Below are 27,608 nucleotides of genomic sequence, written 5' to 3'. Positions count from 1 at the left end.
TTTTGCCCTATAACTTCCAGTTTGTGTCTACTCTGAAGCAAAGCTAGGCCGTGTGACCTGCTTCAGCCAATGGGATGTTAGCAAACTTGACAAGGCAGACACATAAAAAATGCTTGTGCATTTCTGCTTTTTCTCTTAAAGATCTTTCATTGTGAGAAGGTGACCAGGCTAGTCCGCTGGAGGATGAGACATGAGGAGCAGAGTTGAGCCACCCCAGACACGTGAGAACCCAACATAGAACAACAAACCTTTCAGCTGAGCAGAACTGCCCAGCTGACCCACAGACTCATAAGTGGAAAAGAAATAGTTATTGTTGGATGTCATTGGCTTTTGGGGGTTGTTTGTTACACAGTATTAGCATGGCAATTGATGACTGATACATCATTGGTGAAGGGAACTGACTTTCTTTTCACCTCCAGCTTTTGGCTGCTAAACTTGGGGCTCCATCAGGGCAGATATGTCTGACCTGTTCACTGGAGCATTCCTGACATTCCAGGACATCGCTGACAGTACCTGGCACATGGTTGGTACTCAACAGCATTTGCTGAATAAGTGAAGGTCTAATGTTGTGCTGGGTACTTTAATATATACTATCTTGTTGGAGCTGCACGCAAATCTCCCCTATACAAATGATCATTTCCATTTCATAGATGAGGTAACTGAGGCCCAGAAGTAAAGCTGCTTGCCTGAGCCCCAGAGCTAAGAAATGAAGGGGCTGGAGTTTGGAGTCAGGTCTGTGCTAAGGCCCCAGACACCCAGCCCTCGCCCTTCCTTCAGCAGCCCCACGAAGCAGAGCCCAGTCTTTAGCCTCCACCTGGCTCCCCGTGGGGAGCCGCCCATCACCTCGTTGCTGATGGTGGAGTCCCGGTGCATCATCCGCTGCAGGTGGCTGTCCAGGCTGGCCCCCGACGAGCATTTGGCCAGGGCGGCCGCGTGGGACTCCCGCTCCCTCTGCCGCACGATCGCCTCGCAGCCCAGCCACTCGGACATGGTCTGTGCGTAGCAGGCATGAATCTGCTCGTCCACCTGCCAGGGTAGATGCACGGTCAGCCGGAGAGAACAGATCAGTGGTTGTCAGGGGTCAGGGATGGGAGTGAGCGGGAGGGAGGTGGGTGTGGCTATAAAAGGACATGAGGACCACATCAGCACCAGAAAATGTTCAGCATGTTGACTGTGGTGGTGATACACAAATCCACTTGTGTGATAAAACTGTGGAGAACTACATAGACACACACACGTGAGCACAAGTAAAATGGGAAGTCTGATCAAGACTGACATATATATATATATATACATGTATATGTGTGTGTGTGTGTGTATGTGTGTGTAAGGAAATATTATACAGCACATGGAATATACCCAATATTTTATAATGACTATAAATGGACTGTAATTTATAAAAACATTTTTTGATTAAGTCCAGATGTCTGGACCGAGTAAAATATTTATTGAATGTCTACTATATGTCAGGCACTATGTTAATCAGTAAGTTTAAAATAATTTTTTTTTAATCTTATTTTTTGACTATGTTGCATGCCATATGGATCTTAGTTCCCAGACCAGGGATTGAACCCGTGCTCCATGCATGGGAAGCACAGAGTCTTAACCACTGCACCGCCAAGGAAATCCCTAATTTATAAAAATTTTAAATCAGTATGTTAAATACCTGAAGCTAACATAATGTTGTAAATAAACTACATCTCAATTAAAAATATAGACATTATTATAGACAACAACAAAAAGAAATGCAATAGAATATGGACTTTAAAAATGAAGATTGATATATTGCCAGTATATATCCATGTTGATGTCAATACCCTGCTTACGATAAATTGTATTACAGTTTTGCAAGAAGTTACCATTGTGGGAAGCTGGATGAAGGAGATGTCTGCATTATTTCTTACGAGTGCATGTGAATCATTATCTCAAAAAAGCTATTTGAAAGAAACGACATCTGTGGCTTGTGCTGCATTTAATGGACGGCGCTGCTCTCAACCTTCCTGCTCCCCCATATCTCCCGGTCCCCCTGGTCCACCAGGGGACTAGAGCTCCCCCACCCCCACGGTACCTGGCTCTTCCTGTTGCCAAGGACCCCACTGCCCCTCTGGGGTAACCAACCTCCTTTCTCTCTGTTTCTGTCATCCCGAACTGGTAGTGGCCCAGGAGGAAAGGCCACACGGCTTTGCGGATCTCCGGCTGGATGCCCCCGTAGTAGATGAGACGTAGCAGCTCCTGCTCCTCGTAACTCTGGTAGGTGGGGGAGGCAAAGATTCGGTCAACACAAAACTAGGGCGTGGGTACTGTGACCCAGTAGTCCCAGCTATCGGACCTAGCCCTCAGTGATCATGCTGTGAACAAGCAAAGCCACATGGACACAGATGTCCATGATGGCATCATATTTGAAAAAGCAAAAGCCTAGGAAATCTCCAATTGCTGTTATTAATAAATGAGTAAGAAATACACCTCTATAGTGTCAAGTAACTAAAACAGCAGGGACTATGGTGTTACTGCAGCCCTGATACAACAATATAACCAAGCAGGTAGTAAGTGGGTGCAGAAGCGTTAGATGAAAAACATCCGTTTTGACTATTTATTGTTTCAGCCAATTTGTCCTTAGGATAGTGCTTCCCAAACTGGGGAGATCTCTAGGAGCATTTGGGGAACTTTCTTTTCTTTCTTTCTTTCTTTTTTTTTTGGCTGCAGCGCGTGACCTGAGAGATCTTAGTTCCCTAACTAGGAACTGAACCTGGGACCTCAGCAATGAAAGCATGGAGCCTTAACCACTGGTCTACCAGGGAATTCCATGGGAAATTCCCAAAATATAAATTCTTGGGGTCCACTCTTAGAAGTTCTCAATCAGTAAATCTGGAGTGGGACCCAGAAGTCGATAAATCTTTTGCATTCCTTAGGAAATGTGCAATCATGCTCACAGACTGCCAGGGATTATGAACACTTTAACTTCTCGAGAAAGGTAAGCTGTCATATCCATTTAAATTGAAAATGGACATCAAACAGCTTTATTTCTAAGAATCTACCCTTGAAATAAGAAAACTAGTACAGAAAGGTATATGCTTATAAAGATGTTGACTACAGCACTGCTGAAATAATTTTAAAAAAAAGAAAAGAGACAGGAACAGCCTAGATGTCCATCATTAGAGGAAGATTTGACTAAATTATGGCCCATACATACATGAGGGGCTGAGGTTCTAACATGCAGTATTTCACCTAGGATCTGAAAGATGTCCTTCATATAAAAGTAAGTTGACCACTCAAAATGCAAATATAATGTCACCTCCTTAAAAAATGAATTTCAGCTATATCTATATAGACATACCTGTGAATGTATAAGTATAGGAAATGTATAGCAAGCTCTACACCAAACTGATACTAGTCATTAATTTAGGGGATCAGAACTGGGGGGGGGGGTGGGTATGGCAGAGACATACTATCTCAAAACTTTTAAAAAATATGTACACTTGCATTCTTCATTTTTTGAAGAATGCTAAGAGGTCCCCATAGTCTCTGTCCCCCCAAAGTCTCTGGCCAAGCCTTACTGTGCTGTCCTGCAGGTACTGCTCCCAGATCCCGGCTGTCAGCCCGTGTCCAGCATCACAGGGCAAGTCAGGGGACACGATCATGTGATTGACCAGGGCTGACAGGTGGGTCCTCACGGTAGACAGGTGTCTGCAGTAGGCAAGCCCTGTGGGGAGGGAGAGAAAGTGTCACTGCCCACCATCCAGCACCCCCACCTTGTCTCACGAAGTCTCCAAAGTACTGTCCTCCTCGCAATCTGACCGAACCCTTGTGACCAGCAAATTCTCATCATCCCCCTTTTCCAGGTTGAGGAAGGTGAGGCTCAGAGGGGCGAAATTACTTCCTGGCTTAACTGCTTCATGGCCCTGCGGCCCTGGGGAAGTCATGTCACCTCTCTCAGCCTCAATTGGGGTGATGCCCACTCCTCTCCGGCTGGAAACCAAGGCATTTAATTCACAGGCTGGAGGCAGGAATGGGCAAGTGACTCTATGGGCTCACTGTGCCTCAGGGTGCCTCCAGTGAATACCAAGAGAGAGAATGGGAGAGGAGAGGACTTGTTCGAATTGCAGCTGGATAAAGAAGGCCCTGAGGTCAGTAGCAGGGGAGATGCTGAAGGCACTGGTTTGCTTTCAAAGATGGCTCTGCACTCTTAGAGAATTACCCGCCAACCTTCATTGGCTCCACCCTGGGTGCCTGGAGGCCACAGCGCCTGGCCCACATACAGGATTCAGCAAACGCTGGCCTGTGTTTGCTCTGACCATGCTCTTTCCTTCTGGTTACTCCCGACCCCCAATTCATCCTCAAGTCCCAGAGAGGAACCTGGACCAGCTGGAGCCTGAGGACTCAACCCACCAACAATCGGGCTAATCACGATGATTATGACGACGACGGTGGGATAGCTGACACCTACACAGCACACACTCTGTCCCAGGGTGCCGCTCCCAGAGCTTAGATAACTTAGTTGATTCTCACGACAACCCTATGAAGCAGGTCCTCTTACTATGCCCATCTTACAGATGGGGATAGCGAGGCACAGTCTGCATGTATCACTTGCTCAGGTCATGGTGCTAGGTGTGGAGCTGGGATATGAACGCAGACCATCTGCTCCAGAATCTGGGCTCTCAACCACCATCAGGGAGGAGCCACATCATGGGAGGGCATCAAGCCCACCTTGACTCCCACCCCTTCCACCAGGAAGCTCCTCCACTGTGGTTTCATAAATACTTGCCCAGCGCCTCCTCCATGCCAGGCCCTGCATTAGGCACTGCGGATGGATGGTAACAGAACGGCAAAAAGCTTGACCTTGGGGAGCTCATGCTTTCCCCGTCTCTCCAGGCAGATATGATCTGCACTATTTTTTCACAGGCCCATGCAGGATGTAGTAACACTTTCCTAGATTTCCTGAAAATATACACATGTTTTATCACCCCCATCGAGGCTGTGAGGTTGGGGAAATAAAACCTGCTAAAGAATCAAAATAGGAGAGTGGAAAAACAGTCCTTGCAGGTCTGGGTTTGAGAACCCCAGCGCTGTCACTTTTGCTGTGTGACCTTCGACAAGTCCTTGTGCCTCTCTGTGCCTCAGTTTCCTCACCTGTTAACTGGAAACCATCAGAGCACCTGTGTTAGTAACTTAGTTTTTACGTTATTGGAAAGGGATTAGGCCATCTTACTCTTCTGCTCCTGCCTATAGGAAGAAAGAACTGACATCTATTGAGCACCAACTGCAAGCAATATTAGGTGCTTTATGTATGTTTCCATTTAATCCTGAAAACACACCCTCTAAGGTGGGAAACAAGAGATGCAATGGTAGTTAAACCTTGCTCCTTCCAGCAAGGAGCCCCGTTGTTCACTGCCTTTTTTTAGAACCATGGGAGAAATTTCATGCCCAATCTGTAAAAGAGGAAATTGAGGCTCAGGGAGGTTACTGTAACTTAACCAACACTAGACACCTAGGAAACAACCAGGCTCATTCCCCTAATACTGCTGATATGCAATAGGCACTGAATAAATGCTCCCTGGAGACCATAATGGCAAATAAGGCCAATACGCACATCCATAGAAGGCTCTGGAAAGGATCTGGTACTTCATATTGTCACAGAGAAGCTTCAAGGGAGCCCTGCACGTGGAGCAAAAGGAAGACGTTTAGTACAGATCCACACATAGCCTGGGCTTGCTGGAGAGGAACATAACTCATTATCTTTGGGGAGCAGATGAGAACCAGCCAGTCAAAGAGACCAGGGGTACTGCTGTTTCCATCTGCGTAGCATCACTGCCCCTTCTTTTTGGAAGTTTCTTCCTTCCCAATTCTGTTCCTATGCTTTGGGTGGAGCTGATTCTACCCAGTACATGACTCAGCTTAGAGGCACAGTGCTTGGGTCAGGGGGGCATCACATGATTCAACCTGGGCCAATGAGAATCAACCCTGGCACATCTACTAGAAAAATGACACTCTTCTTTACTTGAGTTCCTAAGCCAGTGGGATACAGGGCAGCAGCTGCTAGGATCCATTTTTATTGCTGCATAGGAAGGGCCTGCCTGAGAATGAAACCATCTTAGAGATAAGCAGAGCTGAGAGCTAAAGAAGCACATTCCTGTGTGGCACATCTGGATCCAGCCATGCCTGAAGCCCCCACGCTGCTGGATGTCTCAGTTCTATCAATACGTTTTATTTTTCATTTGCACCAGTTGGAAGTGGGTTTCCATTACCAGCAGAAAATGTTCTGACTTCTAAGGTGACCCAGCTGAACCAGAAAGGAGACAGTCTGGGATTCAGGGTCTGGTTAATTGCAAAGCAGGTAATGCCTCAGAGATTCTCCTTGCACGGGAATTTGAGACAGGGATGCTGTTTTAGGTGAAAGAGGAGAGAGAAATATGGCCTCAGAACTGATGGGGAAAACAGGACTGCTGAAAGAAGTGTGGTCCATTCTTGGAGAGAACAGAGTAGAAGAATATCACACCCATTAAAAACCCAGGGAGACTGGGAAGGAGGCATGGCTGAAGTCCTCCAGGGAGGTGTTAAACACTAAAGACACCCTCTTGTGCCCTTGGGCTGATGAGGCTCAGGCAGCCTCAGGTTACATAAGGGCAGCATCACACTGGTCGCTGCTCTCTAAAGCGGCCTTGGCTGTCCGTAAGGTGGTGAGTTCCCCACCAATGCAGCTGTGGAGCAGATGCTATGAGTGGGGGTACTGGGTTAGAGCAGCATTTGTCAATGGTCCAGGGACCATCAGTCACAGAATCACTTGGGGTTTCTCCAGCATGTGGATTCCTAGGCCCTGCACAGATCTACTCAATCAGGATCTCCAGGAAGTGGTCGAGGAAGCAGTATGTGATCCCCAAGGTGATTCTGATGGATATTAAAATGTGAGAATCTCTAGTCATTTCAGTGCTTCTCAAGCTTACAAGCACACACTTCATCTTGGGACCCTAGGTGATGTGTTAAAATGCAGATTCAGCTTCAGTAGTTCTGGGGCAGAGAATCTGCTCAGGTGATGATGCTGCTGGCCCACAAACCACACTGACAGCCAGGAGTTCTGTGGCTTCACAGATTGGACGTTGGCCCCCACTTATATTCCCATGACTGAAGAATGGGCCATGCACTGGGACAGAGGCCCAGCAAGGAAAAAAGGATTCCACTCTCCCAGGCCAGGCCAGGCTGGGTCAGTGGGAAATATGACCAGTCTCGCGAATAGGCCGAGTAGTCTGGAGAAGACAGAGCTTTGTGGACAAGGAGAGAGATCATTTGGGCATTTAACTTTATGCAATAAATTTAAGAAGTGTCATTTACTGAATATCACCATGTGCCTGGTACATGGACTGGCCGCTTTTAAACCATTATTTGTCCTTAAGACAGCTAAATAAAGCAAGCATTTCCTTTAGTCACTGGTATTCACGATATTCAAGATGGTGGTAACTCCATCTGCCAGGCCCGTGAATGTAGAAAAAGCAAAGACCCCTGCTGATGCATGGTAGACACAGAGCATGCATGATAAGTCATTTTTTGTTGTAATAAATCACTGAGATTTTAGGACTGTTTGTTACAGCGACAGTACCTTGTTGATCCTGACTGATATATGTAAGGAAGCTAGGACTTCACAAGGCTAGGATTTAACCAAGATCTGAATGATTCTATGTTGTTGTTGTTTAGTCGCTCAGTCGTGTCCGACTCTGCGACCCCATGGACTGTAGCCCAGCCAGGCTCCTCTGTCCGTGGGATTTCCCAGGCAGGAATACTGGAGTGGGTTGCTATTTCCTTCTCCAGGGGATCTCACCCAACCAGGGATCGAACCCACCTCTCCTGCATTGACCGGTGGGCTGTTTGCCGCTGGGCCACTAGGGAAGCCCTGGATGCTGCTATAGCCTATGTTAACTCCCCTGAATTCAGCGCAGGACAAGAAATGGGTGCCTGCACGCCTCCAGTCAGTGCTTGCGTTTCTTCCGTCCACAGCCCAAGCCCCTCATACCTCTCATGGTTGCAGCCGTTGGTTGAGCCACCATCAGCCGAGCCACTCTGTGAACAGGAGGAACAGGAGGACTGCCGGGGGCTGGGCTGCCACAGGGATGGCAGGCTGCTCACAGAGACATCCATTAGGTCCTGGGGAGCTGTGGTGGGGGCAAGGGCAGAGGGAGAGCCCTGAAAGCTTTTGTGGGTCACAGAAACCTCACCCCAAAGCAAGCAGCTCACCCCCACACCAGCGCAGGGACAGCGAAAGACCCGGAATGGCACAGTAGGAAACAGCGACCTCAATCACCGTCTGACCCAGGTCCTTGAGCCCATCCAAGTCAATGGAAGCCACCACCAAGATTGCGGGTCCCCAAGGTGATAGGAAGGGCTGATGGCAGTTGAAGAGACAGAAAGAGATCAGAGCCAGACAAACAGGCCCAGTCGCAGAGCATGAGGCCAACCCCCACCATGTTGTCCTTCAACTGTCCTCACGGGAGGCTGGCGGGAAGGCGGGGGAGCCCGCTGGGGAATCCTGGGGGGACCGATGGCCTCGAGTCCCCAGGGGTAGGTCCGATGGCCTCGAGTCCCCAGGGGTAGGTCTCATGGGGAGCCCTTGGTGGTGAGATGTAAGGGAGCCTGGCTCAACAGGGGAGGCAGGACACTCAATAGCAAGGGGACCCAGAGGAGCCCCCACTGATGAAGAAGCCTGCATGGTCCATGGTCCTGCTCCTACAGCTGCTCTACCAAGAGAGCCTCAAATAGGCTGGCAACTCCCCCAGAATCACGTGGGGTGCTTGTTTAGAAGCCATATGCCTCTATCCCACCTGTATGCCTGACCTACTGAACTAAAGTCTCCTGGTGATACAGCCCTCGGGTCTGTCTTTCAGAAAGAGTTCTGAGGTAGCAGCCCTGTCTGAGAACTAAGGGGCACAAATGAGCTCCTAACTCTTGGACACTGGTGGTTCCTGATCAACTGCTCCCAAGGATGTACCACTCGCAGTTTCCCATATTGTTTTTTCCCGGCTCCATGGAAGCCACAGCATTTGCAACGCTGCAGAACAGACATACCAGTGACCCAGGCATTACCATTTCTATGGTTAATTTCCCAGCCTCTTGGTGCAAAAAATGGTATTTTCTCTAGGACAGGACTTGCTGACTATCTCCTGTAAAGGGCCAGGTAGACAATATTTGAGGGTTTGCAAGACATTTGGTCACTATCATAACCATTCTACTCTGCCATCATAGAACAAAAGTAGCCAAAAAAATTGCAAACAAATGAGGATGGGTTATGTTCTAATAAAATTTAATTCAGGGACACTATAATGTGAATTTCATATCATTTTCACCTGCCACAAAATATTGTTTTTTTTTTTTTCAATTATTTAAAAACGTCAACACCAACCTCAGTTCATGAGTGAAATAGAGGATTTGGATTTTGGCAAGCCTTAGCTTGCCAAGCCCTGCTTTAGGAACTTAGAGGGGCACACACTTGCCCGATGAGCAGCACCTCCTTAACGATGGCTGGCAATACCTGGCCTCTCCCCTTGGGCTCTAAGGAGAGGAGGAGCTATGGACCTGGCCCCACCAGTCATCACAGCGCCCTTGTTGACAGCGTCTGCCCACCCACGGACAGAACAGAAAACCGCTAACAGAATGAGGTTCTGGGGTCCATCAAAAGTGACTTTGTAGCAGACTCACCAATGAACTGGCCAAGAAAGACCAGTCAGCCCCTACAAAATGTTCTTGAAAACATCCCAGTTCTCAGCCAACCTCCGGGAAGCACTGACCAGGAGACTGGCCCCGGTGTGGCAAGCATGCCCCCAGCCCCAGCTTCTCGCCCCCTGCAGACATCATCAGTGGACCCCTCTGCTGCTGAACCCACAACACTCCAAGTTGTGTCTTGTAGCACAAAGGCAAGACTGTGTAAGGGCATCAAATTTTTCCCCTGCCTCCATCTCCCACTGAGGACCAAGACTCAAATGACAACATGGCAGAGGTAGCCAGCGCCCAGTCCCAGGGGTGAGGGGAGCCCAGACATTACTGAGGGGCTGCGGCTTCAGGCATGACGTGAGGAGGGTCGTGTCCCATCTGGCTTGCGCCCACCGGCTGCCCCTGGCCACCACTAACACGGACCGGCCTGCAGGAACCACCATCCAGGCAGGGCCCGCGGAGATGGGGGGAGGGCTGCCCAGGGGGCTGGAAGCAACTTAAGAGACAAAAATAAAAACACCAATGAAATGGAAGGTCTGCGGTGGGTGGGACAGGACACTGAAAAGGCGGAGGAACCAATTCCCCGGGGGTTGAACCTTTCCCCGTCCTGCTCCACACAGTTCCCGTGGCTTGTGTTTGTTAGAGGAAGAAAGAATGCCAACATCTATAAAGAGCCTACTATGTGCTGGGTGCCATACCATAAAGGGAACCGCCTCACCTCTGATGAGCCTGTAAGGCAGTGATCCCCAACCTTTTCAGCTCCAGGGACTGGATTTGGGGAAGACAACTTTTCCACGGACCGGGGTTGGGGTGGATGGTTTGAGCATGATTCAAGCACGTGACATTTATTGTGCACTTTATTTCTGTTATTATTGCATCAGCTCCACCTCAGACCAGCAGGCACTGGATCCCGGAGGGTGCGGACCCCTGCTGTAAGGGATGTGTTTTGTGTCCTATTTTGCACGAGAGAAAACGGAGGCTCAGAACGACAAGACAACTTACTCACCCAAAGCCTCACCAAGTCGTCACTGCGGTATCCAGTCTTTTTGGCTAAAGTCCCTTCTTCTCTTCCCACTAACAACAGTTGTCACTTTCTGAGTGCAAGTCCTACCATTTACCCCTTTTACAGATTAGAAGACTGAGGCACAGTGAGTTTAAGCAGCATGCCCAAGACCACCCAGCTAATAAGTGGTGAAGGTAGGATTCCAACTCAGAGGATCAGACCCCGAGATCCTATTCATACTCTCTCAGCTGTTCTTCTATTGGCTGTTGACTCCCTAACCCATCCTTGCCCTAGATCAGCGGGTCTCAACTCGGGTGCTGCTGGCTTTCCAAGGGACACTTGGTGATGTCTGGAGACATTTCTGGCTGTCACAGTGTGTTGGTAGTGGGGACAGATTCACTACTTGGCATCCAGTGAGTGGAGACCAGGGAAGCTGCTCAACGTCCTACAGTGCATAGGACAGCCCCCACCATAAAGAATTTCTCTTGTTGTTCTGTCGCCAAGTTGTGTCTGACTCTGTGACCCCATGGACTGCAGCACTCCAGGCCTCCCTGTCCCTCACCATCTCCAGAAGTTGGCCCAAGTTCATGTCCATTGAGTCAGTGATGCCATCCAACCATCTCATCCTCTGTCTCCCCCTTCTCCTCCTGCCCTCAATCTTTCCCAGCAGCAGCAGGGTCTTTTCCAATGAGTTGGCTCTTTGCATCAGGTGGCCAAGGTATTGGAGCTTCAGCAGCAGTCCTTCCAATGAATATTCAGGGTTGATTTCCTTTAAGATTGACTGGCTTGATCTTGCTGTTCAAGGGACTCTTAAGAGTCTTCTCCAGCACCACAGTTTGAAAGTATCAATTCTTCGGTGCTCAGCCTTCTATATGGTCCAGCTCTCACATGTGTACATGACTACTGAAAAGACCATAGCCTCGAGTATACAGACTTTTGTTGGCAAAGTGATGTTTGGTTTTAAATACACATCGTACAGTGCATAGGACAGCCTCCACTTCAAAGAATTATTCCATCTGAAATGTCAGTGGTGCTAAGATTAAGAAACCCTGTTTTAAACACACTGACTTGGTTGGGGTTTCCCTGAAGGCAGACAGGATTTAAGTGCAAGTTGGGAGATGTTTCCAAGAAGCACGGGTAGGGAGAGATAAAGGGACCCAGGAGGAGAAGGGTGAAGGGAGTAGCGAGTTAGTCACCATGGACATTGCCGTTATGGACTACTGGCACTTGATCTCGTGAGGGGTCTCTTGGACACGCGCAGAACACACGTTTCAGGATGTTCTCACTCGAGGGGCGAGAGAGCTGGGGCATTTATACACAGCTCCTGCCAGTCACTGGCTGCTCCAGGGAGGCAATGTAGGCCACCCCACCCACGGGCAGAGGAACCCTGGTGGCTGCAGAAACCCTGAGGCAAGGAGACACGAGGCTGGCAGATGGCAGAGGAGCTGCACGCATAGAGGGTGTGAGTGGGTGCAGCTAGCATCTGTTCCCCTGGCACGCGCAGGACCACGACAGGCTGACGTGGATATTCCCCAAAGAGGAAAGATATGGAGCACCCAGCCTGGCTCCCAGCTAGAGCCTACAAATCATGTGTTGGATGGGTCCCCGCAGAGCCAGCTGCCAGGGAAGGCAGCAGCTGGGCACCTGGCCTTCGGATGAATCAGCTCTCTGGGGGGAAGTGGTACCACAGAGAGGCTGGGCCAGCTCCAGACCTTGATCCTGGGCGGGAACAGATGTAGGGATACACGTCAGGACACTCTATGGCTCTTAATGACACAGGAATGTAAGGCTTTCCTCCTAACGGGCCATAAAGGAACACACAAGAAAACACAGGCTAACCCAAGACCTTAGCACCAAGCCAGCCCCCACACCCCAGCTCTGACAGCAGTGGATGGGAGCGGGAGCATTAAGAGGCCTGGCATGATGAGTCCAACCTCGCCAGGGAGGACATCTGCTTTAAAAACGCCCTCACCGCCCAGCTGTGGTCCCTTAAACAAAGGGAATCTCGGAGCCATTATCCATCAAATGGGGACAAGAGGGCCACAGAGGGCTAGATAGAACGAGGTTTCCAGAAACAAGCCATAACTTATTACTCACTTGTTTAACAGACACGCATACAGTGCCTAACAAATGCCAGGCTTCCTTCTGAGAATTTTTCAAATATTAATTCATTTAATCGCCACCACAGCCCTCTGGAATGGATGATCTTTGCAGCAACCGCAGTTTGCATTCACTAAGCACGACTTCTCAGCAGGCCCCATGCAAACGGCAGGACATACGTCACAACCTCGCGGGCCAGGGTCTAGGGTCGTCCTTCCCCCCGCTGTCTTTTATTTATTTTTTTGGCCACGCTGCATGACTTGCTGGATCTTAGTTCCCCAACCAGGGATGGAGCCCGCTCCCTCGGCAGTGAAGATGCAGAGTCCTAACCACTGGACTGCCAGGGGATCACCCCCTCTGCTGTTCTTGACAACCACTTGGCCTACGGTATGCGAGGCCTCATTCTATGGGCTCTATGATGACCAGCTTATTATCTCACTGAATCCTTACAACAATCTGTTGAAGTTAAAAAAAAATAACAGTAACAACCACATAACAGCATTTGAGTGTTCTTTCTGTGCCAAGTACTTTATCTCATTTGATCCTTGTGAGAGTCCTGTGAAATAGGTGCTATGAACATCCCCATTTTACAGATGAGGAAACCAAGGCACAGAGGGGTGAAGGGATTTGCTCAAGTTAAACCAGGATTTCAGAGCCCACGTCACGGCTGCTACCCCATGCCACCTCACACCCAGGGACATCTAAGTTAGCCAAGTAGAGAGTGGTTATTCATCTGGAAGAAAATCAAGGCTGCCGAGACCCTAATTTCTTGATTCCAAGTCCCCCTGCTAACCCCAGAATTCACATCTCTTGTCACGGCTGCTACCCCATGCCACCTCACACCCAGGGACATCTAAGTTAGCCAAGTAGAGAGTGGTTATTCATCTGGAAGAAAATCAAGGCTGCCGAGACCCTAATTTCTTGATTCCAAGTCCTCCTGCTAACCCCAGAATTCACATCTCTTGTCCTCTGGTCCCACGTAGCTGAAGTCAATTTCAGGACCAGCTAAACAGATTGACTCCCCGGGCCGAGGGCCAGGGCTGCTTACCGAGTTCGGACTGCGTGCCAGGGTAGATGATCCTGAACACGTAATCCGTGGCCTCGTCATCTTCCTTGTCTGAAGACGTGGACTCGGATGAACCCTGGGGGCTTCGCTTGCGCAGTTTGGGAAACACTTTGCCCTGAAAGAACACACCCCAAGGCCTGGCCCCTGGGACACACCTGTCCCGCAACCTGCACACCCTGAGGGTCCCTGTGGGGCGTGCATGAGCCCACACAGCCACTCAAGGGCCCGAAGGCAAGAACAGCCACTCCCCACGGCTGGCCCCCAGCCCTGCCTCCCTGGGCCCCCCACGATCACTCACCTTCCCCCGCTGAGACCAGAGCGGCGGGTCCAGCTGCCCGTGAGGGAGCAGCCCGTTCTCTAGGCACGAGAGGAATTGCAGGAGGTGCCCTCCCTTGGGGAAGCGGAAGGGCGGCCTCTGGATCCCGTCCTGGCTGACCAACACCACCGTCCCGCCGCTGTCCACTGCCGCCACGACCCGGCCAGGGGAGACCCGGCAGGAAGTCACTACGAGGCATGGGGAGTCCCCCTCCTCCCCAGACATCCCCAGCCAGACCCAGGGGTCCCGCTCCGAGGCTCTGGGAAAGGCCTGGGCAGAAGGTCAGGGGCAGCTTTCACCTCCTCTGAGTCTCCCTCATCCTACCTGCCATGGTCACCAACTGGAGAATGACAGGGCAAGGTCAAGACAAACGTGGTGGCCTCCCTGCAGTCACCCGACAAAGGAAGATGATGCCCCCTCAAACACCCTCAGCAGGTTGACCTGACCTATTTCTGTATGCAGGCTGTCAGATAGATCCCTCTGCAGGGCAGCAACTGCCTCTTGCTAGCATGCATTACACGCCTTAAGCACTTACTGTATACATACACAGCACATTAAAGGCACTGTCTTACTGTAATACTCAAAACAGCCCTGTGAGGCATATCTGTTACTGCTTATTTTGCAAATGATAAAACTGAGGCTCAGAGAGGTTATGTCACTTGCCCAAGGCCACACAGCTGGTGAGTAGCAGAGCCTGGGTTTGAACCCAGGTGTGTTTCATTAAATAGGCTAAAACCACTGTCTTTTGTGCCTTGGTGGGGTGCAGACACCTTGCTTTCTAAAGCAGGATGGCCTTTCACTTATTCAGAATATACCTTCTTTGAACTATAAACTACAGTTATAAATCTTCAATTTTCAGAACACTGACTTTGGAGGGACAAAGGCCTGGGTTTGGCACCAGACTGGGGAGCTTAGAAAGGATGTCTTTGTGCCATGCTGCTTCCTCAGCTTTAAGATGGGAATGACGGTGCCTCTAGCAGTGGGCTGTAGCAACGATTAAATAGCAGGCACGTGAATAGTGAGAACCGTGCCTGACACATGGCTTTGATGCTGAGCCCTTAACAAATGTCACTTGATCCTCACAACAACCCCATGAGCAGATACTGTTACTATCCCCATTTTACAGATGTGGAAACTGAGGCTCAGAGACGTGAGGCCCACTCGTCTGAGGCTGCACAGGTAATAAGGGGGTGGGGAAGGTAGGGGACCCAGGAGGAACCCCCGGCCCCATGATTACCCGCAGTCCCTACCTTGCTGGTGGCAATGCAGGTAGACAATCTCCTCCAGGCGGATGGTCATGGCATAGTCCCAGTAGACGCTGGAAGGGGAGGGAGGGCCAGGCTTGCAGGATGCCTGTCCCACTCATCACAGGGACGCCCCACCCACAGGCTCCTCCACCCGCCTCACCAGGACCACCTAACCCCAACATCCATGTCCCCAGTCTTCACAGACCCTATCTCCCCTTCTTCTGGCTCCAGTATCCCAGTTTTCCAACTTGCCCCCTACACACACATTTCTTTAAATCCAGTCCATGTGGCTGAGGCTGACCTCTCCTACCCTCCCCCTTCAGGACTCCAGGAATGGGCACCTGACCCTGGCTTGGCGGATCATCATATGACACTGTTCTGGACCATGACCCAGGCAGAACCAGTGAGACTCAATTACTAGATCTACGTGAGAAATCTCTGGGAAAGAAGGGCTTTCTGCTAGGAGAGTAGCGCTAAGGACGACAGAAGTCTGGAGACGTAAAGAGCCCTGGCAAGAAAAGCCTGCCTGTGAATGGAATCAACAGTCAGGAAAGTAGAGCCAAGAGATGGAAAGGGTTTGGGTCCTCATTTGAGTCCCTGGATCCAGCCCCGCCTGAAGCCACCACCCCTGGATTTTTTTCGGTTCATGAGAGCCAATGCTTCAGGCAGCGTGAGTTTGGTTTTCTGTCACCAGCAGACGCTGGGGAGAAGATGTGAGCAAGACAGACTCCTTGCCTTCACAGAACTGAGATCTAAAGGGTGAGACAGTCAGAAAACAAGTAGGGACAGATTTATTACGATTTTGTAAATGCTAAGAAGGAGATTCAGGGCTCTGAACTCAGCTGGGAGGTCATAGAAGGTCTGATACTGAGGTTTCAGATGAGTAAGCTGAGATAAGCTTCATGGGCAAGAGTGTTCCTGGCTCCCAGAGGATTCCTCCATCAGAAACTTAGGTGTCAAAAAAAAAAAAAAGAAAAGAAAAAAAGAAACTTAGGTGTCTGGCTGGAGTTGGATTATCTGGCCCAGCTGAGGACTGACTGCCTCCCAATGACCCTCTCTGAGGACAGATGGTAACCTCTTCCCAGGAAGTGATCAGCTTAGAGAATGATATTAATCACACCAAAGCCTGGTGGTGATCGCACTGAGGCTTAACATCACACAGAACGCAGCAACAGTGCTCTGTTTATGGCCCTTGAAGAGAGTCCTTATTCTATATACACACACACACATACATATGTATATAAATACATATATATATATATATATACACACATACATATATTTACATTTATATTTACAAGTATGTATATAAACTTCTAGATAAAATCCTATAATCCTATGATGTCTGTTTGCTACTGCAGAACAAACGCAGGGCAGAGGACGGTGAGGGGAAGGTTGTTAGGGCTGTGTGGTGGGTACTTCAGTTCTTTCTACTTTTACGTTAGAAAGTGAAAAAGTGAAAAGTCGCTCGGTCACGTCTGACTCTTAGCGATCCCATGGACTATACAGTCCATGGAATTCTCCAGGCCAGAATACTGGAGTGGGTAGCCTGTCCCTTCTCCAGCGGATCTTCCCGACCCAGGGATCGAACCCAGGTGTCCTGCATTGCAGGCGGATTCTTTACCAGCTGAGCCACAAGGGAAGCCCAAGAATACTGGAGTGGGGAGCCTATCCCTTCTCCAGAGGATCTTCCCAACCAGGGATCAAACCGGGGTCTCCTGCATTGCATGTGGATTCTTCACCAGCTGAGCTATCAGGGAAGCCCTTTATGTTAGAAATTCCCCATAAGCAAAAGTTTTGAGGAAGTCAGGCACATGTCCAATGATAATAGAATCCCCAGCCACTAGGTCTCTTAGAAGCATGACTCCAAGGCCTCTGTTGGGTCTTATAACTCACAGGGTATCCAGGAGCCCTAGAGGAGAGGCTCACAACCAACACCTCTGGCTTCCTTTTGCATCGAGTGATGGGTAATGTGGCTGGAGACCGGGGAATACTGTCATTTCTGGGCTTACAAGATCTTTGTTAGTATTTCTCTCTCCCAGTGGCGTTTGCTCAAGGCACTGCCCAATGCCCGTCCCCTAAGACTCTTCCAGTTGGCTCTCAGATCCCATGAACTACCCATGAGGCCACAGGTGCAGGGAGGCTGGGCCACTTGGTCATAACAGACGGAACAGGGCCGGGGCAGGGCGCACGGGACGGGGCGCGATCGGCCCTGCGCTGAGGGGAAGGAGAGGCTCACCTCTTCTCATAGTCCAGGTCCCCCACAGACCCATTCATCAGCTGGTTGGGCGTCCACTTCAAGGTCATGACGTCAGCCGTCTGGTGCAGGGACAGATACCCCGGCACAGCCTCCATGTCGTCTCTCTGCAGAGACAGGGGGACTCAGGCCTGGTCGTGGTGCCGGAGCCACAGAGAACACGGGCCCCGACCTGTGGCACTCGCGGGCACACAGCCAGAACCAAGAGGTTGGCTCATTCCCCCCAAGGCCGTGTCCGTTTGGAAGCCCTGACCCTCCCTCCAAGTGGCTGTGCTAACCAAGCCTTCTGCCGCCAACCACCAGGATGGGTTTGGGTCTGCAGGGTCAGCTGTGGAAGCTGCCCAGGGCCCTAATGCAAAGGCGGGGTTGTGGGGGGCGGGTCTTTAGAACAAGGAACGGGGCTCTGCCCTTTCAACAATACCTTTTCCAAAACAGAAGGCATTTACTGCCGTCACTGTGGCCAGTCTTAAGGGAGAAAGAGAGCGCAGCTGGGCTCTATGACCCATCCCACAGATGTTACCCAGAAGCCCCTCCCCAGACACCTGCTCCACGCTCCCCGCCCAGCAGCCCCATCCTCCGCCTTCCCAATTCATCGGCTGAGCTTCTCACTTGCTCCACTTTATTCCAAGTGGGGTGCGGTGGAGGGGGCTCCAAGACTCACACATAAGAGGCAGCCCTCCTCCCTGCAGACCCACCCCCCAAAACACGTGGAGACAGAAGACAACCGACATTTACTGAGCACTGAGTGTATACCGAGCTTGGCTCTGCTCCACCAGTATCACCTCAACCACACCGCAACCCCGGGAGGCAGCATCCTTGCCGTATTTCATTGATTCTACGGCACACAATTGTTTTTTCACATTTTAATGCACCTAAAGTGGGGATGCCTCTTATAATCAGCAGTTATATTACAACTGTGACATAGTCATCCTTGCCCAGTCTTGTGCAGACTCAGTCACAGACATTTATATGTTGACCCCTCAGTGAGGTTCGGTGTAATGGTTTTTACTCCACATGCAGAGTACGGGGACTTTTTAAAATGTCTCCGAAAAGATGATAGACTGTGATCTGACTGGAAAAGTGACTGTGTACACGGGAAGGCTGCTTCCTTCCTATGTACACGCCAGTAGCTGCGCTCCCTAAGTATTGGCTGTGAAGATGTTCACCTTGATATCCTAAGCACCCTGTACAGAGCAGGTCCAGCACAAATGAGGGGACTGAGTGAGTGAGTGATGATGAGGGAGAATGATAGATAAGACAGCTGGGTGGAAAGGTAATGGGTAGATGGACTGGAAAACAAATGAACAAATGGACGGGTGGAGGTTAAAGATGGGTGGATGGATGATTGATGGGTGGAGCTGATGATGGGTAGAAGGACGGATGGATGCATGGGTGGACGTAATGATGGAGAGAGGGATGGATGAATGGATAGGTGGCTGGGTAGATATAAATACAGGCAGATGGACAAAAAATGGTGAAGGGATGCATGAACAGAGGGAGGGGTGAATACAGAGGCTGGAAGAGAGTTGACTGGCTGGCTGGGTGGGACACTGACAGATGAATGGATGGATGAATGGATAGAAGGAAATACCATCCTGTGGGTGAACAGATGGAGAGATGGAGATATTGGCAGATGAACGAACAGATGGATCAGTGAGTGGATGGATGGATAGATGGATGAGCAACCTGGGGCCACAGGGACCCCCCCCACCCCCCGTAACCTGGAGCCAGACCCGCAGTGGAAGCCCTGGGCCCAAGATGGGGACCCTCACCGGCTGGACCAGAACGTTGTTCTTGCCGTAGAGCAGGGTGGCGCGGGAGTTCTGATGCAGGGACTCCACATAGTCACGGGCGGAGAGGGAGGGCCGGTCGTCCATGCTGCCACTCGAATGCCTTTTCTGGATCTGGCAACGTGAGGGGAGGCGGCGGGTGAGGCCTGAATGACCATCAAGGCCGCAGTCCACTCCCCACCTCCACGCCGAGTCCAGAACTCAGCCGGACTGCCCCCCGGGGCCCCGCCGTCCTCTCCCACTCACGCAGAGGGCCGGACGCTTGGTGGGCGAGTCCTGCCTGAGGTGCGAGCTGTGGATGCGGTGCCTCTGGACAAGCTCGTCGGCCGAAGGGTCCGTCCAGAAGTGGTCGGAAGTCTTCATCTTGGTGTACTCCAGGGCGCAGGGCCCCACTGCAGAGCAGATGGGGCTGGGAGCCCATCGCCCAGGACAGTCCCCTCTCCCTCCTCCCACCAAAAGGACCCCCCTCCAGCAGCTGGGGCACCCCAGGCTCCTGTCAAAGAGAGACCAGCGCAGGAGCCTGAAGGTGGGAGGCAGGGAGCAGTTTCGAAGGTGGGAAGCTGGAGGGAGGCGAGACAGGCCCTTAGGAGGCGCCCCCTCGAGCCGAGACCAGAGATCCAGATGAAGCTCAGAGCGCTGGCTGGGCCACTTACCCAGCAGAGACGCAAGGATGGGGCCGTCCACCGGGTCCATCAGGAGAGCTTCCTTCTCGTAATACTTACTAGCGAGAGAGGAAAGGACATGCAGGGTTGGATGGTGACCAGCAGAGGGCGCAGAGTCGACTACAGCCTGATGGTTGAGAGCCGACAGACTGGGTTCAAAGCCCCTCTGGTCACCCAGCTACCGCTGTGAGCCTCAACTGCCCCATCTGTCAAATGGGCATAATGATAATATTATGGGCTGCCTAAGGACGTTTGAGAGGGACAACAGATGTCAGGCACTTAGCACGGCACTTGGCTGTAACTGCTTAACACAAAGGCTGTGGAAAAGCCTTGATGATGATAACAGGAACAATCATTAGAAGCCTGTTGAGGCCTGGCTGATTCTGTCTGCTCCTTTTGCATCTTCCATCTCAGACAGGAAGTCACGTAGAGGCTCAGATGACATCTGCCCTTCTAATGTTATCGAGGCAATAAAACACATTTTAGCTGCGGTGTGTCCCCAAAAGCTGTGCTAACAGGCCTTCCCATCTGGGTAACCAACGCAGATGACGCTGGTCTGACATGCTCGGAAATGCCTCCTGGCCTCCGACTCTCCAAAATATCAATGCAATGCTGTCAGCACAGTGTCTGTGCTGAATGGTTTCCGTTTTTGTTCGTCTGACTTGTTGTGTGTGTTCAGTCGCTCAGTCGTGTCCGACTCTTTGTGAGCCCAGGGACTGTCAGGCTCCTCTGTCCATATAATTCTCCAGGCAAGAATACTGGAGTGGGGAGTCATTCCCTTCTCTAGGGGATCTTTTCGAACCAGGGTCCCCTGTATTGCAGGTGGATTCTTTACCGTCTGTCACCAGGGAAGGCCAAATTGTTGTGTACTGGCCTCGGATTCTTTGCAAATTCATACGGTCTAGAAAGAGAACTCCAGAATGGAAAGGACCTTGTCCTGACTTCTGAGGGATCTCAGGCCCAGAGAGGGTAAGAGACTTGCCCGAGGCCACACAGTAGGTGGCTGGAGGCTACATCCAGCCAGTTCAGCTCTTCTTCCCATTCAACAGCAGTGGGTGCAGAGCCCAGGATCTAGAGTCGGCTAGCCAACGGGGAGCCCAGGCTGGCTCCTCCCTCCCTCTCTGTGTCCCTGGACAGGCGACTACCCTCCCTGAGCTGCAGTGTCCTCAGCTATAAAACGGGAGGAATGACAACTCACCCACCCAGGGCTGCTGGGAGGAATAAATGTCCAACTGCACGGATTAAGTTCTGACATCAGGAGAGGGTCTCACTAAATGCGGCAACGCGATTGCAGTATCACCCCAAAGAAATCTTCAGCCACCCAGAACACTGGCTGGGGCAGAATGACATGCCTTGGACATGCTCAACATCAAGCTTACACATTTCGGTGTCAGGTCTGAAGCTAATACTTAGAGACACTTTCCAGCCCACTACTCAGTTTCTGTTCCCCAAATCAGCACAGCTATGTGACCATAACCTGAAAATAATGCCTTAAAAATCACAGGTATAGATGGGCACAAGATGTGACTTAGAGGGCAGTCCCAGGGAGTCTCTTCAGGGTGATGGGTTCTTTGGTACAGTATTCTGTAGCCTGAGTGTGGCGTTGGTTTTATGAAACTAGGCATGTATTAAATTTCATAGAATTATATAGCAAAAAAAAGAGTTTGTTTGGTTAACGTATTATGCCAATGGCAATTTCTTGGTTTTGAGACTTGTACTATGGTTATGTAGGATGTTAACACTTAGGGTAGGCAAGAATTCTCTGTACTACTGTCTCAATTCTGTGTGGCTCTAAAATCCAAAATGTTTAATGAAGAAACAGTGCGTTGGTATTGCTAGTCTGTGTCTTAGCTGCTCAGGTGTGTCCGACTCTTTGCGACCTCACGGACTGGGGCCTGCCAGGCTCCTCTGTCCATGGAATCCTCCAGGCAGGAATACTGGAGAGGGCAGCCATGCCCTTCTCCAGGGGATCTTCCTGATCCAGGGATTGAACTCGGGTCTCCTGCATTGCAGGCAGATTCTTTACTATCTGAGCCACCTTGGAAGCCCTAATAAACTACTCTAATAAGTAAATAAATAAGCTACTCGAATAAACTACTAAATAAACCAATTTTTTCAGCAGGAAAACTCAAGTTCATGTGCCAAAGGCAGTAACTACACAGACCCTGGACCCACAGCAAGGCAGCGGGCAGAAAGGTGCTATAAATTACTAGAAGGTGCAGAGGTTAACTGGAGCTCTGGAGCCTGGATTTCTTTCAGTTCCTCTCTGCCCTCCGGGCCTTTGTGCCTGCTGTTCCCTCCGCTGGGAACGCTTTTCCCCACACCCTTCTGCTGGGTAACTTGTGCTGGGTAACATGCCCTTCAAATTGAAGCGTGACTGTCCCATCTTCCAGGACACTTTCCCTGACTACCCAGAGGAAACTAATTGCCACCCATCATCCATCCTGGCAGACTCATCAACGCATTATCACCATTAGCATGGGCCTGTTCTCCCTGCCCAATGTGAGCTCCGGGAGGGGAAGCGCTTTGCTCTGCACTTTCACATGTATTTTCCCAGCAAACAGGCAAAGAAAAGGAGTGCTGCCCATGAGGACTCTTGGATCACAGATCCGCCAGCAGCTCCTCGCTGCTCTCCTCCAAATATCCAAGTTCCTTAACACGACAGGCAAGACCTGGGTATCCTCAACATCTAGGTTATTGCCTGGCGTTGTAAATGCTCATTAATCATTTAGTGGATGAGTAAACAGATCCATGGATGAATGTGTGCCAAGAGGACTCACACTGTAAAACCTCTACACCAGGCCAATCTGAGCTAGCAGAGAAGATGTAAAAAATACCCCTAGGCCTCTGCAAAATGCTGTGTACTCACTAACTGCTTTTCTCGCCTCTGCTCCAGAGTGGCAGCAATTCCCATCCTGTCCCATTCACCAGAGGAGACAAGAGAGGCACAGAGAAGCTAAATGACTCTCTAGGATCACACAGCGAATGGACTGTGGGCTTAATTCATGGGAAAAGAAACAGCTCTTAAGACTGCAAGATCCTTACACCCCACCCCAATTCAGAAGATCCTGCATTGCTATTAAGCACCCAAATCTTCCCAAGGGTCTAGCTTGGCTAGTTTAGAGTCAAACAACCAGGAGGTCCTTATTAGTCACTTTCAAATCAAGGGTACATCAAGAGGGCAAAAAGAAAGCAGCTTTGTGAGAGAGGGCGCAATTTCCAAGATGGCCAGCAGGTGGAAGCAGAGTGCACCCAAGTGTTGTATCCCTCCCCACTCACCTGCTGTTTTCTACAAGGTAATGAACAATTTTGTCCAGGACCTTCTCAAACAAGGCCGTGCGGATCCACAGGTGCTTGATGGCAAGTGGGGACAGGTTGGGCAGTTTTGGCAGCTTTCGCACGTTCTCCTGGAGGCCCTGGATCTGATTTCGCCTTTGAGACCAGCAAAGAAAGAGAATAGATACTCACAAAAGAGGAAATCCAACAGGATCAATATGCAAATAGGAAAGTGTCCAACTTCTCTAAGAAATGAAAGAATGGCAATTTGAACAGCAACAGGAGCCCACACTGCTCCTGGAGAATGGGAAAAGAGTTGGAAAAATACCAACAGCCAGTGAGTGTGAAGATGCGGTCAAACTGACCCTTTCACACACTGGTGATGGGTAAGCCAGATTCTCACACTGAAATTTCTCTCTTACTTTCTGTCGCTCAGCTGGAAAGGAGTGCTGGCCAAGAAGAGTCTTGGATTCTTCTTTCATTTTGGAGGCTCCCCCATTGCTCTGGAGAAGCAAGCTTTATAACACGACAAGCAGGGCACTCCACGACCTTGCCCCGTCCACCTCCCCAGCCACCTCCTTACCACTCCCTGATTCTGACCCCACGATCCAGCCAGACAGGGATCTCTGCAGATCCCCAAAGCTGCCAGGCTTTCATCTGAGGACTTTCTGTGAGCTGCTGCTTCTTTCTGGCTTCCCTCCCCACTCTATTATCTGGCTGAACCCTGGTCACTCTTGAGGTCTCAGGGAGGGCACCCCCTCCTACAGAAGCACTCGAGCACCAGCTGAAGTTGGGGAGGCCCCCCCACCCTGTGTTCCGTGGACTTCTGCAGCTTAACTTCTTGCTCACTCCTCTGTCTTCTCCTCCACAATGGGACCTCAAAGGCATGGATTATGCAATTCAACTGCTTTTTAAATAAAACTCGGAGAGTCTGCCACATGGCAAGCTTTGGCCCTGTTTCCTGCCTGTATCTCCAGGGCCCAGCACAGTGCCTGGCATGTATAGGGGGCTCAGTAAATATGTCCATAAAAGAATGATGGCAAAAATGAGTGAATGGGCCCCTGGAATGGACATCTCTCATTTTTCCACTAGAAAGTTGCTCCCAATGTTATGGAAGGTTCATGGAAATCCACCCCTTTAAGAAGCTATCAGCAGACACCTGGGAATTTAGCAGATGGACTGGAAGACCCCTAAAGACCAGGTGGCTGAAGAGTCAGGTTCCGAATGGGAACTAGCAATGCCAAGTCCAGAGCGCTGCCCATAGTGCAGTTCTGGCCAGCAGCCCTGGGCTGGCAGGGCCTGAAGGGCAAGGAAAGGCCATTTCTCTCGCAGTGAAGTGGAGTGGCCACTCATGGCAGCGAGGGCAGACACATGGCATGCCTGCCTCTCTCTCCCTTCTCTTGCCCATAACACGTGGCCACATGTGTTCATCAATCCATGCACTCTTTCCCACGAAGCCCACTCACAACTCCAGAACTTTCCACAAGACAGTCTCTGTTGGTCTTTCGGCTCTTGTAAAAGCAATGAGCTCCGGCAGGAAAACCTCACAGCCAGCAGCACCAACTGGGGAGGAAACCTATTTGCCACCCCTGACCAGGCTCCAGGATGGGGGCTTGGCTGCGCAGTTGGGACTCTGGGGGTGGTTCTGGTGGGAGGCACTCATTTACACATTCTCAGGCCACGAGCCACTAAGACAATGCCCCCATAAATGGCTGCTTCACTGTGAGCATCATATCCATGCAGACGGAGACCATGTGGTTATATTAAACTTCGATCTGCCTGCATTTGGCACAGGCCTGGCTCAGTAGGCACTTACTCATTCAACAATCGTTTCCTGGGCATTTCCTGGGTGCTGGGCGCTATCCCAGACACTGGTGACCTAATGGGGAGTAGCACATATCCAGATGCCTATCCTCATGGAGTTCAGAGGCCAGTGGGGGAGACTGATAACAATCAGGTTAACAGTAAATGAATGAATGAAAAATTATAGGTGGTGATAACAACTGGGAAGATAATAAGCAGAGTGATATAAAAGAGAAACGGGGTGAGGGTTAGAATTTACTACTAGTTAGAGGGCGTTACCATCCTTGGGGATGACAAGGAATCCACCACGGAAGATGAGGGGTGTGAACTGGGGGGAGGGTACAGCATGCGCAAAGGCCCTGGGGTATGAGAGAGCCTGGCAGGTCTGAGGAGCAGAACGGAGAGTGGGGAGCGGGCCGGGAGGTACGGTCTCCTGCGGACCCCAGGCAGGAGCACCGGCTGTCCTCTGGGGGTGCCCCGGCCCACACCCCACGCTCAGCACTCACGCGCTCTCGATCAGCTGCTCCAGGTCCTGCACCTTGCGGCTCAGCTCCTCGGCCGGCGGGAAGCTCTTGCCCACTTTCATGAAAAGAGCTGCGATCTTGTTGCTGCGCAGGAAGCCAGCCGCCCGCCTCCGCAGCCCGTGCAGGACGCAGGCCTCCACGGCCGCTGCAGGGACACCGCGGTCAGCAGACCCCACCCATGATCCGCCCCCACGCCCACCCTGGCTCTGGGCTTTCTCAGTCACACACAGGTGCCTTGAAGGTCTGGGGCCCCCAAAGTCACCAATTTCATGATAGCATCACTATGATAGCATCATGGTGAAAAGCCTGTATGCCTCTCCACCGTCCAGCCCCTCAAAAGGGAGCAAGAGGGCTTAGTGGTGAACCCACGCTTGCTGCCCCAGGTCAGATCATCTCTGTGCACATCCTCTCCTGGCCCCTTACCAGCTGTGTGACGGCATGAGGGGAATCACTTCCCCTCCACGTGTCTCAGCTTCCTCATCTGTAAAATGGGATAGTGTGAACAGTAACCTCATAAGGTTGCTGTCAGGATAAGGTGGGAAAAAAATGCATGGAAAGCACTCTGCTCAGAGCCTGACACGCATGTGTGCTTTATGAAGGCTAGCTATTCCTCCTTTCAGTGAAGGAGGGGAGCCTGGACTGCGTGAATGCCTAGTTGTATTTCAGTTAAAAGAATCACACTGCTGTCATTACCATTGTGATTTCAGTAACAGTTAACAGTATGGATCTCATTCAATCTCCGCCATGGCCAGGCAGAAAGGAAAACCATCCCCATTTCCCAGATGCAGAAACGGAGGCTCGCAGCAGTGAGCTGAGTTGCCAGGGCCACCCGGCAAATAAGTGAAGGAGCTGGGATTCATACCCATGTCTGAGCCCAAGGTGTGCTCACATCTGCGCCTCCACAAAGCGCCTTTGAAGAGAGGTTTCAGTCTTAATCTTCCCACTTCTGTGTCTCCCCTGGAGGCTCTGTCCAGCCCTCCTCAAACAAGAGACCCAGGGCATAGCCTGGGTTCTACTAACTTGCTGCGTGACCTCAGGCAAATAACTTTCCCTCTCTGGCCCTCAGAATTCCCTCCCAAGAAACAGGCCCTGTGCACACCATTCTGATGGCCTCTATCCTACATATCTGATGTTTTCAGATGCTTTAAATTTTTTTAATTTAAAAATTAATATGTATTTATTTGGTTGTGCCGGGATCCTTAGCTGCGACGTGTGTAACGCTTAGCTGGGGCATGAGGGATCTAGTTCCCTGACCGGGGATGGATCCTGGGTCCCCTCTGTTGGCAGCGTGGCGTCTGAGCCACTGGCCCACCAGGGGAGTCCCCGGGCAGCCTCTATCTTCTGACTTGCTGTCTTACACAGCGGCCTGGGAACTCACGCTGCTATGCACTAGGAGCATAATCCATGTCTATGGGAAAACGTGAGCTTATTAAGGGCTACTCCTTACTCTCACCGGGCACCTGCTGGGCGTCAGACCAGTGCTAAGGTTCACCTTCCCTAATCCCTGCAGTGAAACTCAAGAGGCCAGTGTTCTAGTTACTATCGTTTCACAGAGGAGGACCCCAGCACGCGCAGGGTTAAGAGCCTGGCAAGGCCAAGCCATGCGCAAGGAGAAATGCTGAGAAGTTTCGGGGTGACTGCTTGCCCCGTTCTTGCTGTTGTCAGCAATGACTTGGCTTTGAAGGACTGTTCACACACTGCCTAATCTGCTCATCGAATTAAAATATTCTGGGAGATGATCTTTAAAATAGCTCCAATTTTGCTTACATATCTAGGACTTTTCATTTGCTTACAGTGATTAAATTCATGATCTAGTACAGCTTGGTAAACATTGTTCCATGTTTTTCTGACAATGGCTCATAAGGAACAACGGA

General features: G+C 50.7%; 1 protein-coding gene across 3 annotated transcripts in view; it reads right to left on the bottom strand.

The window, feature by feature from the left end:
• Window positions 1-27,608, bottom strand: part of SGSM1 (small G protein signaling modulator 1) — a 71,993-nt gene that overhangs the window by 17,987 nt on the left and 26,398 nt on the right. For 2 of the 3 annotated variants that reach the window (XM_070475463.1, XM_070475464.1), the window contains 15 exons: window positions 25,717-25,879; window positions 23,411-23,563; window positions 20,123-20,190; window positions 19,716-19,861; window positions 19,452-19,583; window positions 17,662-17,786; window positions 15,426-15,493; window positions 14,158-14,321; window positions 13,842-13,974; window positions 10,022-10,186; window positions 8,000-8,138; window positions 5,588-5,652; window positions 3,555-3,700; window positions 2,119-2,247; window positions 844-1,026 (listed from right to left, as the gene is read on the bottom strand). In XM_070475463.1, the coding sequence (XP_070331564.1) occupies window positions 844-1,026; window positions 2,119-2,247; window positions 3,555-3,700; window positions 5,588-5,652; window positions 8,000-8,138; window positions 10,022-10,186; window positions 13,842-13,974; window positions 14,158-14,321; window positions 15,426-15,493; window positions 17,662-17,786; window positions 19,452-19,583; window positions 19,716-19,861; window positions 20,123-20,190; window positions 23,411-23,563; window positions 25,717-25,879 (1,979 nt within the window). The remainder of the gene's footprint in view (window positions 1-843; window positions 1,027-2,118; window positions 2,248-3,554; window positions 3,701-5,587; window positions 5,653-7,999; window positions 8,139-10,021; window positions 10,187-13,841; window positions 13,975-14,157; window positions 14,322-15,425; window positions 15,494-17,661; window positions 17,787-19,451; window positions 19,584-19,715; window positions 19,862-20,122; window positions 20,191-23,410; window positions 23,564-25,716; window positions 25,880-27,608) is intronic. The other variant, XM_070475465.1, reaches the window with a different exon arrangement.

Source organism: Odocoileus virginianus, chromosome 12 (assembly GCF_023699985.2).
Source record: "Odocoileus virginianus isolate 20LAN1187 ecotype Illinois chromosome 12, Ovbor_1.2, whole genome shotgun sequence".
NCBI classification, from domain to species: Eukaryota; Metazoa; Chordata; class Mammalia; order Artiodactyla; family Cervidae; genus Odocoileus; species Odocoileus virginianus.
Note: the sequence above shows the minus strand (reverse complement) of the source record. Positions and strands in the feature narration are given on the sequence as shown.